The 19,283-nt window shown below is 42.1% G+C and overlaps 1 protein-coding gene across 1 annotated transcript; it reads right to left on the reverse strand.

Annotated features, from left to right (window-relative positions):
* Positions 1 to 1,730: 1,730 nt before the first annotated feature.
* LOC129864037 (sodium-dependent phosphate transporter 1-B-like) lies at positions 1,731 to 18,475 on the reverse strand. Its single transcript, XM_055936581.1, has 11 exons — positions 18,178 to 18,475; positions 16,137 to 16,851; positions 15,869 to 16,009; positions 14,765 to 14,850; positions 14,379 to 14,475; positions 8,423 to 8,542; positions 5,407 to 5,676; positions 4,723 to 5,248; positions 4,385 to 4,570; positions 4,138 to 4,222; positions 1,731 to 3,874 (listed from the first exon to the last, which is right to left on the reverse strand). Exons 2-11 carry the CDS (start codon positions 16,495 to 16,497, stop codon positions 3,719 to 3,721), a joined length of 2,028 nt encoding a protein of 675 aa, XP_055792556.1. The 5' UTR covers positions 16,498 to 16,851; positions 18,178 to 18,475; the 3' UTR covers positions 1,731 to 3,718.
* Positions 18,476 to 19,283: the final 808 nt, after the last annotated feature.

Genomic DNA, 19,283 nt, shown 5'->3' on the forward strand with positions numbered 1-19,283 from the left:
CTCAGTCGCCGGACCTCAATCCAATCGAAAACCTGTGGGCTGAGTGGAAGAGGGCAGTTGATAAGTGCAAACCCAAGAATGTGAAGGATCTGCATAGAGGATTGGTCCAAAATCCTTCCAATTGTATTCCTTAACCTCGTCAAACATTACAGGAAAAGACTCCATGCTTTTATCCTTGCCAGAGGTGGTTGCACTAAGTACTAAATGAGGAGTGCCAATAATTATGAAACTTTGATATATATCCCCCTTTTTTCTCTTCACAAATGACCGAGGACATAGCTAGAAACAGTGATAATTTCTTAGTTTTACCCACCTAGTATCCATTTTCCATAAAAATGTGTTTGCTCTAGCTGTTGTTGAAATTGTTGAACATTTTCCATTGCTCATAAAATGTAAAGGTTCAGGTTCAGACTGTCTCAAGTAGGATGAAGTAAAATGTAAAGGAAAGGGCTTCATCAGGGCTTTCCCCTCCTGTTACCCTCAACATTTCCATCTGGTAAAACAGGAATCTTACAATACACAATAAACACAACTTCCTTTACCACAGCTGTATAACAGCAGCCAGGCACATCCTGGCAGTAAAAACATGTTTTTATTACACTCATGCGAACAAGTAATGACATCTTTGTTGTACCAAAAACTATGCTTTGTAGTGAGCATATCAACATAACATGTTGTTTAATCATTTTATAGTTATTAACAAGCTAATTTTATGGACAGACAGCAAAAACACATTTTATGAACTATGCCAGTCAGAGTCCGTGTAAAAATATGAATGTAATACATTTTCATAGTCAATAGTTATTTTTGAGTTGATGAGGACAATCACATCAGAGCTAGACTTTATTGACTTGACCTCATAACCAAAGCACTCCATGGAGAGACTTTGACCCAGACCATGGAGTCACTGATGTCAAACTAGTTGAACAGGACACCGGCAAAGGCAACGTGATTGATTGTTTGAATGCTGGCACCCTTGCTTTTAGTGTATCTAGGACAGAAATCTAGGGCACTCCAAGACACCTGTCCCCAAATGCTTATCTGTGCTTGATTTATTCTGTATCATCTGCTGTGTCCTGGGTTATTTCTGGACCCGAGATGCACCGTTCCTTTCCTAGCCAGTATGAGCCAAGGCATGCACATTTTTGACAAACTGTATGACCAAGGTCAATAGTCAAGGTCCTTATCTGCATGTTCAGCACTTCATCGGCTTAAGGCTCAGGAACCCTGAACACAAATTAATCTGTCATGTAATAATTTACAATTAGTTTCTAGATCACCGGGTTAACCTGAAAATGCACTTCACTGGGCATAAAAGGTGCCCTCGTGTTATTGAATCAATGGTTTTCACAGCCAAAGCAACTCTGCGCTAGAACTGTTTTGAGACTCCTGCGGGGAGTAGGATACTTGTGTGTAATGCTCATAAAACAAAGGAATCAATTCTCACTTTTTCTGCATCACAGCTGAGGTAGAGTGAGCCTGCAGGAGGCATCATGTGAGGAGGCAGCGCTTGCAGACCTACCCCCATCTTCTATTACAGAACCTGAAGAACATTGTGCAGCAGAACAGTTAACTGTCAATAAAGAGAAACATCTCTCCCCATTCTATTTCACTGCTGTGTGACTCCATCCTTATGCAATAGGCCATTGAGGTTGATTTAGAATGTAATGGTTTATGAAAAGTGAGTCTTTCAAAACATCTTGAATACATAAGAAAATACAAAAACGTGATAGCTTTGTATTTTTATTTCTTCCCTCCAAATGTACTCCGTCTGTGCATAACAAACCAGTATTTTCTTTGGTGCCTAAAAAAAGAAAAGCTATTTTAAGGCAACTATAACTCTAAATGAGTTTAGTAGTGCAGCAGCTCAGTACCGCAACTCTTGGTGGCATCACAGCAGCAATTGATGCCCGCCTCTCTCCAACAGAGCATCTGGGCAAGGTCCACACACACACACACCACCCAGGCCAAAATCATCCACCAGGTTCAGGGTAGTAACCTGATGTCTCTCACACTAATCTCATCAGCCAGACATAAAACATATAGCTGTGAGAGGGTGGAAAGAGCAACCTGATGTGTTGGCAAGTACACATTCCACAGACCAACAGTACAGGCAAATTACAATTCTGAAGCTAAATTTCAAAACAGACTACAGAAGGCTTGAGCAGAACTAACGCATTACACCATCTAGTTTAAAACAGGAAATCTAAGGACCTCATTTAAGTGTCTCTCCCCACATTTACCAACATTCCATCAGTACATTTATTCAGATTTACCTTGTTTTCAGGTAAAAGGTCTGCTATCACCATCAATAACACCAAAGCAGACCCAGAATAGATACGTATGGTACTAGATAGTATCATATTTCTCTTGCAGCAAAACAATTGGGAAAAGGTTGAGAAATTCAACTTTTTACAATGATCCCATAAAAAAATTAATTGTATTTATCAACCTGCCAGATTAAAAATAGACTGTACTGTTTCAGACAACTTATAAACATGTCTTGAAGATATTTTAGCCACTTTCCCAATTAAACAATGATGTCCCAAAAGCCAGGGTGGTGGGAGCTCAACTTTGTAAGGTGAGAGGTCAGGTCACCTAGTAACACCATCTATTCTCAAAACAAAAGCATTATGGTAACTGGATAGACAAAGGGGTCTAATCCACAGCCAGGTGTTGTGTTGTTGACCTACAATGAGGAAGGGATAGATTTGCCTGTCAAATGCAGCCTCTACTCAGTCTGGTTTCCTGTTGAGCAGGTTTCAGTTAAATGAGGTTGTCTGACACCGCATAAAATTAGTAATTTTTTTAGAATAACTTTCACTAGAGCCAAATAGTGAAAGTACAGAACCCGAGGGATCATTGTAACAAGTTGAGAAAGCGGATGGGAAGCTGAGAGAACTAGCTCTGAGGGGCGTGCACATCATTTCCTGTACTGATCTACAGACCAAGGGCTCTGTAGAATGGCTGAGTAACAATCAAACTCAGTTCGATCAGCAAATGGCAAGGGGAAAACTGAAACTCCCCTGCACAAAAGGAAAAACAAGGCAACCAGTTCCAAGTACACACAATTCTTAAAATTGTTTAGTGACAAGACAAACACATTCTCTTGACAATGGCATTTAAAGGTAGAGAAAGAAAACCAATAACCTCACTTTCAACCTAAAAATATACTGTTTATTCTAAGTATGTGTTATGTATGACAGGTGAAATAGATGCTTCACTAAAGGCTAATACTGCGTTGTAATTGTTGTTTTGTCATCCAAACTTGTAAAATAAGATAAAAAAAACAGGAACATGGTATATGTACATAATTACACTGTAAAAAAAGTAGTGGAGTATAAGATAAAAATTAAATTGTTGATTTGATTAGCTATTTTTACAAGATCATGAGCATTGAAAAAGAAATTCTGCCAAGTCAGGAAAAAAAACAATTACAAAGAAAACAATGTTCCCATTGGAAGTGATCTGGCGCATAAACGAACACAATCATCACTTAAGGTTGGAAATGATGCAGCCAAGAACCACAGGCCCATATCACAACGTCCTTTTCCCCCCCTTTTAAAACATTTTTTATGCATTTCCTTCCTTTGTGTTGGCATGGGGTTAGCAGGCTATAACCACCTTCCAACCCCTTCTCTTTCCGCCCCCCCCCCCCCCGTCACGAGTGGGCACTTGTTCTCTCCTCCCCTCTTATGGGGTGCAGGCAGCCCTGGGCTCACAGGATGACGTAGGTGAAGAGGGCCATGATGGCAGCGCTGATCAGGCCTGAAATGGGCACAGTAACAAACCAGGCCAGAAAGATGTTCCGGAAAAGACGCCAGTCCACACCCTTCCTGGAGCGCAGCCAGCCTACCGCTACCACAGAGCCCACCTGGCAACACACAGACCTTCGTTAACCAATTAGAATCCATGACCCATTAATAAGAAATGGTCAACACTCCCCCTGACAGTAGCAGACTGGATTCAGTTTTTAATCTCTGTGAGTGTAAAAAAAAAAAAACGTGGAAATTAGAACCAGTTTGAACCACCAAATTCAGACATCCTGTTTACTGCTCCCTGCCTTCCACATTACTAAGGCATACTCCCCTTCATGTCTCAGCATCAGACCACAGTGTCTGAGTCAGAACAGCTTACCTTACAGTGGGTGGTGGAGACAGGCAAGCCAATGTTGGAGGCAACCACAACGGTCAGGGCTGAGGCAAGTTCAATGCTGAAACCACTATAGGGAATGAAAACCAGGATTGAGTCACCAGATGGTTCTGCCTGTGTATGTGTCTAATTTCACAGATAGTGTAAAGTCTCATGTCTGTGGGGAATGTTACGCTGTAAGGGTGCCATTTGAATGTTTGATTTAGTAGGTTATGTGATATCTGGCACATACCTGGAGGGAGTGATGGGGGTGAGGTCCTTGCCCATGGTCTGGATAACCCTGCGACCCCACACCCAGAGCCCGAGGCAGATGCCAACTCCTCCGTACAACAGCAGCCAGATGGGTGTCGGGGCGCTGGAGTTGACCGAACCACTATTGTAAACCAGCCACAGAGCTACCAAGGGACCAATGGCATTGCTGAAGGAGAAAAGAGACTGGGTTACTAAAATACTAAATCAGGTACAAAAAGTCCCTCTACATGAACATACAGAGGCAGCAACCCTATTGCTAGTTGAGAAATATATTTAAAAAAACAATTACTATTCATCCAAGATGGAACATCTCCCTACCTGACGTCATTTCCTCCATGGGCAAAGGAGCCGAAGCAGGCAGTGAGGATCTGGAGAAACCTGAAGAGCTCAGAGACCTCAGGGCGGTCCCGGTCCTGCCTATCCTCCTCCAGAGAGCTGCGGCTGCTGCCAGCGTCCTCCTCTCCCATCTCCAGAGTCACCTCTGCCTCCCCCAGGCCCTCAGGAGCCCCGTGCTCAGCCACAGCGTTGCAGTAGCTGGTGTAGCTGTCCATGCGTACACGCTTCTTCTTCTCCTCTGTACCCTTGTCCTCGCTGGCGTGGAACTCACCCTCTTTGGGCCGGAAGTCCCCGTGCATGCCGATGATGGCCATGGTGTAAGAGGTGTAGCTGTTGTTGCGGCGGATGGGTCTGTCGCCCGCCTCGCCCATGCAGTCGCCTACCTTGGCAAGGTGGAGCTTGTGCAGCAGGTCCTTGTAGAGGCCAGAGTCCTTGTGCACAGTGTGGTACTGGCTGTAACCGTTGCTGGGGACGTGGGCTGGGCCGTTGCTGAACTGCACTTTTTGGACTGAATAAAAATATGTGTAAAAGTCAGGAACAGTGCAAGCAAGCTCTGTAGTCAGTGAGTCATGGAAAATTAATTACTTAATATTTACATTTAAAAAATCTAATCACATTTTCTCACTTTACCAAGGCAGCCATAACCTCCCTATGACTCACACTTACCATTGACGTTGCCATTCTCAGACTCCTTGCATTCCTTGTTGTCGCCATCATCAGAATCTCCAATGTCAAAGGTTACCCTGCGCTCCTCTTGGGGAAGCTGGGAGGGGGAGTCTGGGTCAGCAGGGAAGGGGGATTCTGGGTCAACGGGGGAGGGGGGTGAAGGGGGCTCCTCAGGGACAGGCTTCAGGATGGTACAGGGTACAGGCTCCTCCCTCAGTTCCCTCTTATCCATCAGTGGGCTCTCAGAGGGGCTGGAAGACTTGATTTTTCCTGGAGGGGAAGAAGGTAGAATTAGACTGCCTGGACCAAGTCCAAACATGGTACAGTAAGGGAACATGATGGCACTAGGGATGTGCATCCTCCCCTTTCAAGACGATTTGATACATGGGCTCCGATACAGGAGCAGTACATTTTAAACAATAATTTGGGACTGATTTTGTCAAGAGCGAAACCTCTAGCAACGCCCACTCAGACAAAATCAAAGTTCGTCACATGCACCGAATACAACAACCTTACAGTGAAATGCTTACTTACAGGCCCTAATCAACAGTGCGATTTTAAGTAAAAAAAAAAAAAAAAAGGTATTAGGTGAACAATTGATAAGTAAAGAAATAAAAACAAAAGACAGTGAAAAATAAAAGTAGCGAGGCTATGTACAGGCATTGGTTAGTCAGGCTAATTGAGGTAGTATGTACATGTAGGTATGGTTGAAGTGACTATGCATATAAACAGTGTCCGAGCTGGAAAAAACAGGCGCAGTGATTATGGTCATTGTAGTTAATTACCACATTTACGCGCTGAACTAGGTTGAATATTTGTTTAATGAAAACTACAACTCTTTAGCCCAGCGTCCGAGATAGTTCTGGACTTCTCTCGTGAATTATTTGATTTCTCTGGAGAAACGGCACTTTGGGCTCACAAAAACAAACTAAATAGAATTCAAGTGAGTGAACAAACATTTACAAAAAATGAAAATGTTTCCCTCAGCACCATGAAATGACCAATTTCCCAATGTATATTGAAAAGAAAAAACAACTTATGCACAGATTGGATTTACACAAACTACCAAAATTGCTGCTGGTGAACCTGAACAATCTAAATAAAAATCTATTGTAAGCAGGTATAGCCAGATGAGTAGTCTCCGGTAGGTTACTCCTATTCCAGTAAAACAATTCAACAGCGCATAGATAACAAATTACCACTCAACTAATAAAGCCCAATATCACACAGGCCATCTTTGTGTTTGAATGCTGAAGGTGCCATGCAGATTTGGAAGACCAGGAACAGGCGGCCTACCTTGCATTAGTAAGCGCGCGAAGCTGGGCGCAGTGCGCAGTCTGACTAGGCTACTGATGGTCCCTAGGGATGTTCAGCACGCAAAATGACTTGTCGATCAATGACTGTCAACACAGTTACATGCTTAGCTTGTCACCAAAGGAGAGGATGCATCAGTTGTCACAAAATATTAGGTATTTTCGGAAGGTAGGGGGGGTGGGAAGTAATATGAGCAACAAACGTGAATCGTAACTTGTGTATACATTTTCTGACCGATGCATGCTACATTTGGAACAGTTTGGGGTCCACGGACTGATGCAGATGTATCTTCAAAAAAGGTTTGAAAAGGGGACCAATGTGCACCATTACATCCCTAGACAGTACATATGGTTCTTATACGCCTCAGCATTTAAGGTTCACATAGGAATTGCATAACCAGGGCTAATTTCACTACACCCGCAATAACATCTGCTAAATAGGTGTATATGACCAATAAAATTTGATGACGTATTTATATTTACATTGTGCTAGCGACTAAAACCTTTACATGTAGGCCTATGTAGAAAAGGTCTGAAATGTAATGTATCCTGCACGACTTTATGGTTTCAGACCAAATCAGATACTCAATGCAAACATATGGCCACAACGTGGTCATCTGATCATTTGTCTGCTACCTAGCCAGTTGACCTGATTGCATAAGCAAAACTTTCCCAGAGAAGCTAGCCGTTTGAGCCACATCTGTCGAGTCACCCGCACAGCCGTAACCCTGTGATGCAGTGTTAACGTCACGTCTATACCTTAAGTCAAACCATGGCTATTCAAGGAGGTAAAGGCCCATTAGTGGATCGCTATGATCCAATTAGGCTGCCTCAGTCTGCTGGACTAGAACCATCCCAGACAGTTCATTCATGGTCATCCAGATTGACCTCAGCATCCCATGCATTTCACAAGATGCACCATTGGCCCTTTATAGCGAAGTTAAGATAAAGGGAGGCTATTTAATAAAGGGTTTTTAACTTTTAAAATCCTGGATTTCAGATCATCATCATGTGATGCAATTGACTTTCACTATTAATAGAAGGGTCTACTTTTGACCAGCACAACTATCCGCCTGCATTTTAAGCTCCTTGTCAATTTAAAGCCGATTAGTATAAAACAGTCTGACTTTAGAAGTTGTCATTTTTTGGGTTCCAAGATAAGTCACCACAAAGAATTAACATGTAAAAGATAAAAACATCTGCAGCCCTGAATGCATTTGCTGGATTAAACAATTGGCATGAATGATAGAGGCCAGACACGTGCAGTATTAAAAGGAACATTGCAGTTTGTCTACTTAAATCTCCAGCACCACCCCAACATGTGTAAATGGAACATGTTTTGTATAAAAAAGGACAGAGGAAGGTAAGCATTTCCAATGACATCAAGCAATTAGACAATTAGTAGGCAATGCATACCCATAATTTGTTAAAGCAAACTTGTATTCCACCATATTTTTTACTAAAAAAACAGGCGAATTTCACATACAGTATATGTTAATGTTGGGGTGACGCTGGAGATGAATATGAAGTTGAAAAATTGTGAAATTTCCATTGAATCCTTAAAACTTGTTCACTTGTTAATACAATGCATCAATCTAACCACACTCAAAACTTATTTTCCAGGTAAGACCATGGATTGAAATTCTCTAAAATAAAACACATCAACTTTTTAACAAGGGTGCCAAAACAAAATTGAGACTTACGTTCAATCTTCTTCTTGAGGCGTGGGCAGACAATGAACCAGACCAACAGGGCGGTAAGCACACCACCGGCCAAAGAGATGAGCAGTGTGCCCCACCATGGGACCTTGTCAAATCCAAGCACTGGAGTAACCAAGGAGTGACAGAAGGGAAAACGGAGAGAGGAAAGATAGTTTTGAAAAACAAGGCAGCAGGCACTACCTTTCTAAAGATTATGAAAACAGTTGGCATTGTGACTAAATAGTCTGAATCCTCACCTATAAGTGGTAGAACTACAAAAAGCCTGGTCTTATATTTACATTACAAAATAATTCTAAATTATACAATAGGATTGTTTTTTTTGGGGGGGGGGGGGGGGCATTGAGTACAGAGAAAAACAATTTAAATGTAGACGGTCAAATGCTAGAACAAGCAATTGGAAGCTAAGTCTTTCATGAATTGCACATGATCATATTTCCAGAGAAAAATTAAGTACTACCTCAAACACATACACCACCACTAGCTACAAGGATGAGCCACAGCAAGTGGCAAATATCCCAGTCAAATATGGTGTGTGCCCATAGAACAGTTACGCAATGCAGCATGGAAGAGAGCATGTGAATGACAAGGGATGTCGCAGTGACCCAAATGGACCCCTGCCTCCAACTGCACATGCACAGTGAGTGATTGCCTTAGAAGGCTAGATGAGAGGACTTGGGTAGAACAAAAAAAAACACAAGGGGGCCTTCAAATTTACTTTAACCGCTGGAGCATAAAGGGCATGTGGTGCCAAGTCTGCAGTAGTGTGTGTGGGGTTGTCAACGTTGTCTTGTGTATGCTGTTGGCAGGGAGAAGGACCATTACAGATCCCCCTTGGGGAACAGCAGCAAGCGACATGTTGGAGAGTTCGCAACATTGTCAGAGTTTTAAAAAAACAAGTGCTGCGTGAAAATTCAAGTTGACCTTGACCACGCGTAATATAAATAAGTAACTCTAGACTGGGATTTGAACAACAAACAAAAGGAAATGAAGGCCAAGGCCCAGAGACAACAGTGAGTCTGTGTTGGTTAAAGGGCAGAGTGCGCAACACACTCTCCTGGGTAGTCTACTGACTCACCCTCACATTCTGCGACAGAAGACCACAGGCCGTGGCACATCAGCAATGTGAATTTAGTTAAGCAACAAACTCGCCCCCCTCCAGGAGGGACGAGGGAATGGGGTGGTATAATTTCTCTTTCACGAACGGCTGAGGCTTCTTTCATTAGACTAGTCTCGAATGACTGGCTGTTTTGGGACAGCCCAAAACAGGTGCGGCTGGTAGACATTTGTTGGGGGGGGGGGGGGGGGGGGGGGCTGGTGCCAAGTTAAGTGGGCAAAAAATAAGTGACCCCAGAGAGGAGAGAATAGGGTCTATTATTCAGTATGTGCAGAAGAACATTTCCATGATGGCCTTTTGTGAATCACATCTCTACAGAGAATAAAATAAATAAATAGCAACGACCCAGTCATTTTAAAACAGAGCCACACAAAGGGGCGTCTACACCACAGCTTACTCAGTGGGATGAATGAGGGCTCAGGAAGTGGAATTTAACCACGTCTGCATTCCAAACCCCTCCCTCGTAACCTCTGCATCCCGTGACCTACTTTACACAATAACATGGTTTGTTGTCATTTTCCAGCAGCGGTTCAGCCCCATCCCTCATGGCAGCGACAGTTAAATAACCATTTATGACTCATTGTATATTTGGGCTGGTGGCTTTGGCCAATTATCCTCTTCATTGTCCCCATCTATGTGTCACTCCTACAAACTAGTTGAATAAACCGAATGTTGACAGACTAAAAAAAGTAAATGAAAATACTTCTGTTCAAGGTTAAGCGCTCAGCTTTTCCTAACTGTGCGAAAATAAGTTGCCTACTCAAACTATTTCAGCGGCACTAACTTACTGTTGCTTGCCTATTAGGGTCTAAGTAAGCTACAAGACCTGAGAGGGTGTGGTATACTGGCCATATACCACAAATCCCCAAGGTGCCTTATTACTATTATAAACTGGTTAAAAATGTAATTAGAAGAGTAAAAAATAAAATGTCATACCCCTGATATACGGTCTGATACAGCACAACTTTCAGCATTCAGGGCTCGAACCACCCAGTTTCTAATGAGTAATTTGAAGTACCATATACACCACGTGTATTCTGAATCACAGCTCAGTTTAATAAACCCCTTTCTCCACTGTTATCCGCATTTCTATTTTACTGATTGTTTAGTGTCCCCTAAGCAACCAAGCCACCAGCCGTTTGTTTTTCAAAGGGGAACCGAAGCAGAAAATTTACATTCCAGCTAACGCATACTGAAATGCAGGGACAAGCGGGGTGTCCACTGGCTCACTCTTTTTTTGTTGTTGAATGGATGTTGTTTGAAAGTACGCAGTTGGTAGTGAAGGACAGGCAGGTTATGTAAGTGAAGAAATAGATTAGATTTTCTGTAACAAAACAGGACCAGTATTTGCTTGGTTTCAAAAAATCAAATGTAGTCAAAATGTTGACATGGTCATTTCCATGAGTGACATCACCCTTTCCTCTGTTGGCGAAGCTTTTCAATCTATGGCCCTTCTACAGGGATCATCAACTAGATTCAGCCGCGTTCTAATTAGCAGACTACAAATTGACCGCAAGAAGCCCAAACAGATATTGACAAAAACTTTAAAACCTTGCTTAGATTTGTATACGATCACACGTCGCTATTATGCATGGCTATACTTTGTAACTGATTTCCAAAATTCAAGTCACTTGTAGCTGATGTGTTTTTTAAAAGTCTTATGTATAACAATACACACGTGTGTAAAATACACAATTTTTGCACAGAAAACATGGGGCACAAATAAGTTATCCACGGGACGAATCGCAAGTTGGGAAACCTTGCGTTACAGCACAGCTGCTGAATGACTAGAGCTTTGCTAAAATGAGGAGTCAGGGTATAAACAAGGTCTCTCCTCAAAATGATCCTCTCTTGACCTATGGACAGAGTTATTCATTTTTCACTAGTTCCAACTGGGGTCTCTGGCACTAGGATTGGCTATATTGTGTATAGGAAAGTCATGTTATATTATTTGTGCCTTTAAACCCCCATGTTAAAGTAAAACCAGAGGAACATGGAGTTCTAAAACAGGAGACCAAATGTACAGTTCTGTCTTGACTCCACCCCCCTCTTCACCCATTGAATTTCATACTGTATTAGACTAGCAGATCAGTCACCACTAACTACACTGTTTTACAACTTGGGGTAGAAATGCAGCAAAAATATTTTTTTTGGTGTTAACCATTACTTATCCTGTGATTACAGTGGTTCCTCCAAGGACAAAATACTTCATGAGAGCACACAGCTGAAATGTGTTCCGAAATAGTATAACCCACTTCGATACATTGCACCGGAATGATCTGTGCCAGAAAATTAAAAAATAAATAAATGGGGGAAGAGACTAACCATGGACTCCCGTCTCATTTTGAATTCTTAAATTCAGCCACTTGCATTCGTAAAGTACTCAGACCCCTTGACTTTTCCCACAATTTGTTACATTATACAGCCTTATTCTAAAAATGGAGTAAATTGTTCTGTTTCGCTTCTCATCAATCTACACACAACACCCCATAATGACAAAGCAAAAACAGGTTTAGAAATTGTTGCACAAAAGAATAATCTGAAATAAGTATTCAGACCCTTTACTCAGTCCATTGTTGTAGCACCTTTGACAACGATTACATACTTGAGTCTTCTTGGGTATGACGCAACAAGCTTGGCACCCCTGTATTTGGGGAGTTTCTCCCATTCTTCCTAGAAGATCCTCTCAAGCTCCGTCAGGTTGGAAGGGGAGCGTCGCTGCACAGCTATTTTCAGGTGTCAGAGATGTTCGATGGGGTTCGAGTCCGGGCTCTGGCCGGGCCACTCAGACTTGTCACGAAGCCACTCCTGCGTTGTCTTGGCCGTGTGCTTAGGGTCGTTGTCCTGTTGGAAGGTGAACCTTCGCCCCAGTCGGAGGTCCTGAGCACTCTGGAGCAGGTTTTCATCAAGGCTCTCTCTATACTTTGCTCCGCTCACCTTTCCCTTGACCCGGACTAGTCTCCCACTCCCTGCTGCTGAAAAACATCCCCACAGCATGATGCTGCCACCAGGCTTCACCGTAGGGATGGTGTCAGGCTTCCTCCAGATGTGACGCTTGGCATTCAGGCCAAAGAATTCAATCTTGGTTTCAACAGACCAGAGAATCTTGTTTCACATGGTCAGTCCTTTAGGCGCCTTTTGACAAACTCCAAGTGGGATGTCATGTGCCTTTTACTGAGGAGTGGCTTCAGTCTGGCCACTCTACCATAAAGGCCTAATTGGTGGAGTGCTGCAGAGATGGGGAGAACCTTCTAGTTGGACAACCATCTCCACAGAGGAACTCTGTCAGAGTGACCACAGTGTTTTCGGTCACCTCCCTAACCAAAGCCCCCCCCCTCCCATTGCTCAGTTTGGCCGGACGGCCAGCTCTAGGAAGTCTCGGTGGTTCCAAACTTATTCCATTTAAGAATGATGGCAGCGATTCTGTTCTAGGGGACCTTCAATGCTGCAGAAATGTTTTGGTACCCTTCCCCAGATCTGTGCCTCGACACAATCCTGTCTCAGAGCTCTACGGACAATACCTTCGACGTCATGGCTTGGTTTTTGCTCTGACATGCTCTGTCAACTGTGGGATCTTATATAGACGTGTGTGCCTTTCCAAATCATATCCAAACAATTTAATTTATAACAGGTGGACTCCAATCAAGTTGCAGAAACACAACAAGGATGATCAATGGAAACAGGATGCACCTGAGCTCAATTTCAAGTCACACAGCAAAGGGTCTGAATACTTACGTAAATAAGGTATCTTTTAAATGTTTTAATAAATTAGCAAACATTTCTTTAAAAAACTTTTCACTTTGTCATTGAGGGATTGAGGGAAAAACTATTTAATCCATTTTAGAATAAGGCTGTAACGTAACAAAATGTGGAAAATTTAAGGGCTCTGAATACTTTCTGAATGCATTGTATAACATGAGGAAGTGACTGACCAAGTGTGGCTAAAGATCAGGATTAGCCTCGTAATAAGCTGGCTCCAGTTACAGGCAGTGACCAGAGTCTAAAAGTGTGCCAGTACGTGTAAGGATGCACGTCCTCCTCAGTGTGTGAATACCGTAGGCCAAAATGTTAGTATGTAATATCTGGTACTACAATTAAATCACTCCCTGATCTCTTCTCAGTTGTGTGGGAATTCATTGAACAGCAGGATTCCTGGAATGCAATTGCTGTATGAAACTTCATGTGAGGTACCCCAGACTAAAATGTCCCCACGTACAGGACACTCACACGTAGGTGTGACTGACATAACTGTACAGTATGTGACTGATTGCATGTGGTTTCCTCTGAGTGTGCATTTATACACAGTGCATACTCTGGCCTATAGCCTTCATTTAATGGCCCAGGCCAGTTGACTTCTTGAACCGTTCGGTCCTGTAGGTAGAAGAAAACAAAAAGGAGCAAAAGTTGCTCATTTAATAAGAGTTACGAAACCTAAAAAGTGAACAATACAGCAGACCTAAACATTTGCAGTGCTCTCAATGACACTATTGAGACTCAAAAGACTGCCAATGGACGATATAACGCCCTCTTAACTTCCATTTTCCTCCGTGTGGGAAAGGGACAGACATTGAAGTAAGAGAAAACCTATTTCCAGCTCTGTTGTGCAGTGCTCCTCTCTGCAATTTCATTCTGTTATGACCCACACCACACTCAAGAAAAGTGCCAAAACACAACAGGTTAAAATAAACAGGCCTTCTCTGAGAACAGTAAACAGTTTGGAAAAAGTGTGGGGATCCGGTTGGCTGGCTGAGGGAGGAGTTTATTTTAGGCCGTGGCTGCAGGCAGGCATGCAAGGTGAAGGCAGAGTGTGCCAACGATACTCACTTGGAGCTCCAGTGAAGATGATGGAGAACAGGTTGATCATCATGGTGATAGCATAGAAGACAGGCAGGGCCTTCAGACCGTTGGGCACTGGGTCTTTCTGCAAGGGGACAAACAGAACAGTCAGAAACACTATGCTCTCTATTGTACTGTCAGGTTACATTTGATGGCAGAAAAGGGGTGTCTGTAAATTTGATATGAATTGATGGCCCGTGAGATTACATGGAGAGTGACTTCTTTCCAAAGAACAAGGAATGGCTTTATTCTAATGACCTTGCTTGGGACATCATTTAAGGTCTGGCACATAGCCAACAACAATTTCCAAAAGGAAGCTTCATACAATTTGTAAGGACAACTAGATTTAGATAAGTGGATTTTACTCAGCTTACCTTGTGCAAGATGAACATACGTACAAAGTAGAAAAGGACGCCTGACATGATGCCAGACAGAAGGGGGGAGAGGAACCAGGAGGCAACTGCGGAGATTAGAACAATTAGTATTGCACCGTGCTCTCATGAAGAACACCAGACACTAGCACCGAGCGATTAGTGTTTTAAACATTAAATGCATTATGAAACTAAAAAGAGATTAAAAGGGAATTCCAAAGCCAAGAGTGAACATTCAATTGCTATAAAATATTCCATTATCTCTGTCAGGTCCACATTGGGTAGATGTCAATAGAAATAACAATATTTCTTGTAATTATTTTTAACTGGTACTCTTTATATAGCTCCAGTCTGTGTACTTAATTTTATTCCTCATGTTTGTCACCATTACATTTTTTTAACTGCATTGTTGGGAAGCAAGCATTTCACTGTAAAATGGCACACACATACATTTGTTCATTCCTTAAAGTCATCATCTCACCTCTGCTCAGGCTGGAGCAACCAACAAGACAACGTCATCTCTGCTCCACATACGTTACGTACTTTAGTCGTCCTATTTAGCTAGGCTAGCCTGCCTAAGTATGCTGCAGAGCAGTCTGACAAATTCATTTGACTAGTTCTTCAAAATGTATACGGCATACTTTGCAAACTGTCTATCCACCTCTCATCATTGTGTACATTCCTCTCTCATGCGGTCTGTGTGTATCCAACCTAACGTAGCAGGTGCCTCAGCCAGAAGGAACAGGTGCGCAATGGTCATTGTAGTGAATTATCACGTTTCTGTGCTAAAATTTGTGAAATATTTGCTTAGTGAAAACTACAACTCCCTTCAGCGTCCAACATAGTTATTGACTTCTATCGTGAAGGATTTGATTTCTTTGAGAAACGGCACTTTGGGCTCACAAAAAAAAAACGAAATAAAATGGACTTGGTCAATTATTTAACTGAAACAAAACTACATTTTGGTTAATCGCTCAGCACTACCAGACACTGGCATTACTTGTACAAACATGTCTGACTGGAAAGCATGCGACATAACGCAGCGGTTTATTTTACTTAGACAATAACGTCAAAGTAAGCTGTGTATAACAGAAGCTGCGGACTCACCAATCCGGAGGAGTTCCAGCCACCTGACCCCATGTTGACCTTTGGCCACCAGAGAGAAGCCAATGGTAGCACCCACAATGCAGTGGGTACCTGAGATCGGCAGCTTGAGAAAAGAGGCCACCAACTGCCATACTGCAGAACCTGAGAATCAGAGACAAAGCATTGTTTCAACATTACAGCCAAGTAAAATCATACAAGAAATCCAGATGTAATACATTTGTATGTAAGAACATGGGTTTTATTCCAAGACCCCTTTTGTAACACTCACCAAACATGGCACTGACAGAGCCAGCCATCAGCACGTGTTCAGAGCCGTTGTACATGCCAACATCAATGATGCCCTTGCGGATGGTCTCGCTGACCTTGGCTCCCAGAAGCACAGAGCCAACGGTCTCAAAGATAGTGGCCAGGATGCAGGCCTGCCGCAAGGTGACCACTCCAGAGCCCACTGCCGTGCCAAATGAGTTCGCCACGTCATTGGCCCCCACAGAAAAGGCTAGGATGAAGGCGATGATAAAGCCAACTATGAGGAGCCACATGTAGTCTGTCAGTTGTCCACCAGTGACCTGGGCCATTATTCCTAGTGTGGTGCCCGTCAGGGTGAGGGTGGCGAGAGTTGTCGAAACCATTGTGCGTGATTGATTTCTCTAAAGACTGATTTGCTTCACAATATAAGGGAATGTATATGAAAATAGATGTGATGTTTACAAACAGCAAAATTAAAAGAGGTATGATGTGTGTATACAGTAACTTCTCTTCAAGAAACGAACCAGTAGGGATATGAGGGTTAACTAAACTCACTGGGAGTAGCTTATGAGTTGTCCCTGACTGAACAGAAATAAATTATGGTGAGGTAAAGTGTGGGCGTATTGCTATCCTGTAATTTTACTATCTTTGTTAGGGTTTCTTTGGCTCTGGGCTATCATGCAGACTAAACGGCCACCCATTGTTCAACAGTCAATGTAGGTGAATGGCAGAACATCCTGAAAGACAAGTTGGAGAAAGTCTTAGTTATGTAAACACTTCCAATCTAAAACAAACAAAATTAGTTCTTCCAACTTTAGCACATCAGTGTGCCTCAGAACACATCCATTCATGGCTATTCAATAGGAGTCAGACCTGCTGCTGGTCAATGTATGATAGTCAAATCCCACAACGGCAACTACGGTTCAACTCTCGTGAAAAAAAGCATAACTAACTACACCACTCCACGCTTGGTTAACATTTTAGCAAAACTATTCAAAATAGCAGTCTGACCATGTCCTCCCTTTTATAGAAGTTAAAAGGGTGGCCAAGCCATTTAATTATGGGCAATCAATAAGAATTTCAGTATGAAAAGAAAATCATTTTTAACGTCAACCCTTGCCCTGTAATGCATAAATCCAACACTTGCTGTTGTCAAGCATAAATACAACTACCTAGTTAGCAAGCTATGAGCTGCCGGTGTTTCACATTTTGTATTAGCGACGTTACGACACTGAGCCAACTTCCTTCCCATAATCATGTCTCGCTGTGCAATGACAATGGTTACCGTACTTGCCTGACAAGATAAGCCAATAAAGGAAGCCATTTTGGGGATACACTCGTAGGAAGAGAATCACCAAAGCTAACTTTAGCGAGATCACATAACAGAAATTGGCAACGTAACAGAACATTGATATACGACGATGCAATACACACAAGCTCGCTAGATATACATTTCACATGGTTAACAGTAATCCAAAGTTTGCCAGCTACCGAGAAATCTAACGTTAAACGACGTATACCACGTGTCATTCATTCAATCTTGACTTGCATTAGCAACATGACCAATGTCTAACGTTAGCTAGCGATCCACATTGATGTGTCTATGCGCTAGTTCACACATGCAATAGTCAATACGCGCCATACAAGTCATGCTAGCTAGCCATATTAACAAGCCATGTTTCGTAATTGCTATATATTGTTTACGTCGCTGCGTTAATTATTCTAATGAATGATATTAGCTTTGCTAGCCAAGCTAGTAACGTTACAGCTAACGTTAGCTAGTCAGCGCTTGCTATCTGACTTCATAATCATCACGATGTAACGTTAGCCAACCTACTGTCAATGTGATGGAAATATTCCCATAGTAACTTAGACATTTTGTTAACGTTAGTTATAGGGATGTTTATCATGAACTAACTAACATTAGTAAGTTACCTAGTAATAAGTCAGTCAAAGTACTTAATACGAGCAAACGTTAGTTACAAATTGAAACCGCACTGTTTTTACAAACGTAACAAACATAATAATTTGTGAATTTGAAAATAATGACAAGTTTAACTTACCACACGTCGCAAAAGTTGTCAATGATGAAAAGGAAGACTAACATATATCTAACCCGCGCACAATTTCCTCAGTAGCGCGCGCGGGATCATGAAATATACATTCACTGGAAACGATTAGTTTGAACTTTAACACGTTTAGCTAGCTATGTAAAGCTAAATAACTATATGAACGTAGCTACTCTTTCCGTTTAGTTATATTCCTATAAATTCAGAGTAAAAACTAGGCGCATCAGATCTTGATAGTTCCGGTAAAAGCTAGTTTTGATTGAGTCACGAGCCGGTGCTTGTCTTTATGGAGAATCAGAGGGTGGTGCTTTGGTTACACCCTTTATGCCCATACTGGATATACCTGTCAATCATCGAGCTACAACGTATCCTTATTATTCATTGATGACAATTTTCACTATGGCACATTCCCACACAAAATGTAATGTCATAGATTGTAAAAACTCAAACAGGCAAGCAGCACATTTTCCAGTAGCACGTGGTAGGCCTAGTTGAACTAATTTCATCTTGCAGTGAGTGGTGTATCTTTTTCAAAGCTACATCCCAAGAATTTTCGTTAAGATTGTTTGTATTCCGAGTAAACAATGCATTATTTCCCGTGACTGCGGATTGATAGGCTGATTTTGTTATGAATTCTCAATAAATTGTGTTGTGTTTTTAAAAAATGAAATAAACAATTTTCCTCCGGGTTGATCTCTATTGGAGTCACATACCTTCTTTATCGTCTTATATTTAAGCTCTGACTAATATTTATTCAAATCTTACAGTATTTGTCATTAAGTGTACAGTATAGTGGGGTGGCTAAACAGAAATTTCCACAATGACCAGTCATTTGATGATAAAAGCACCAAATGTTGCATCAAGGTTAATATGCTCCTTCCTTTATGTATTTTTTTTATTCACCCTTTATTAAGTGGGCCCAAAACAAGGGAGGGGATGTTCTGATCAGTGATATAGTGGATAAACAAATGTAAACACTATTAATACAACTTTTTTTGTTTTGCGCAAGCGTTTACTTAGCAATCGTGGGAAATGAATTGAAAATATAGGAAGCGTTACTTCATTCACAGTGAACGCCAGACTTTGGCACTGCACTAGCT

The sequence above is a fragment of the Salvelinus fontinalis genome, chromosome 10 (assembly GCF_029448725.1).
Source record: "Salvelinus fontinalis isolate EN_2023a chromosome 10, ASM2944872v1, whole genome shotgun sequence".
NCBI lineage: Eukaryota > Metazoa > Chordata > Actinopteri > Salmoniformes > Salmonidae > Salvelinus > Salvelinus fontinalis.

What these genes read in the sequence shown, in the direction of transcription:
- LOC129864037 (XM_055936581.1), bottom strand. Translation starts at nt 16,497, where the DNA reads ATGGTTTCGACAACTCTCGCCACCCTCACCCTGACGGGCACCACACTA. An exon ending in CTCTGTCAGTGCCATGTTTG is followed by an intron (nt 16,010 to 16,136) that starts GTGAGTGTTACA and finishes TCTGATTCTCAG; the next exon opens with GTTCTGCAGTATGGCAGTTG. An exon ending in GCTGGAACTCCTCCGGATTG is followed by an intron (nt 14,851 to 15,868) that starts GTGAGTCCGCAG and finishes TAATCTCCGCAG; the next exon opens with TTGCCTCCTGGTTCCTCTCC.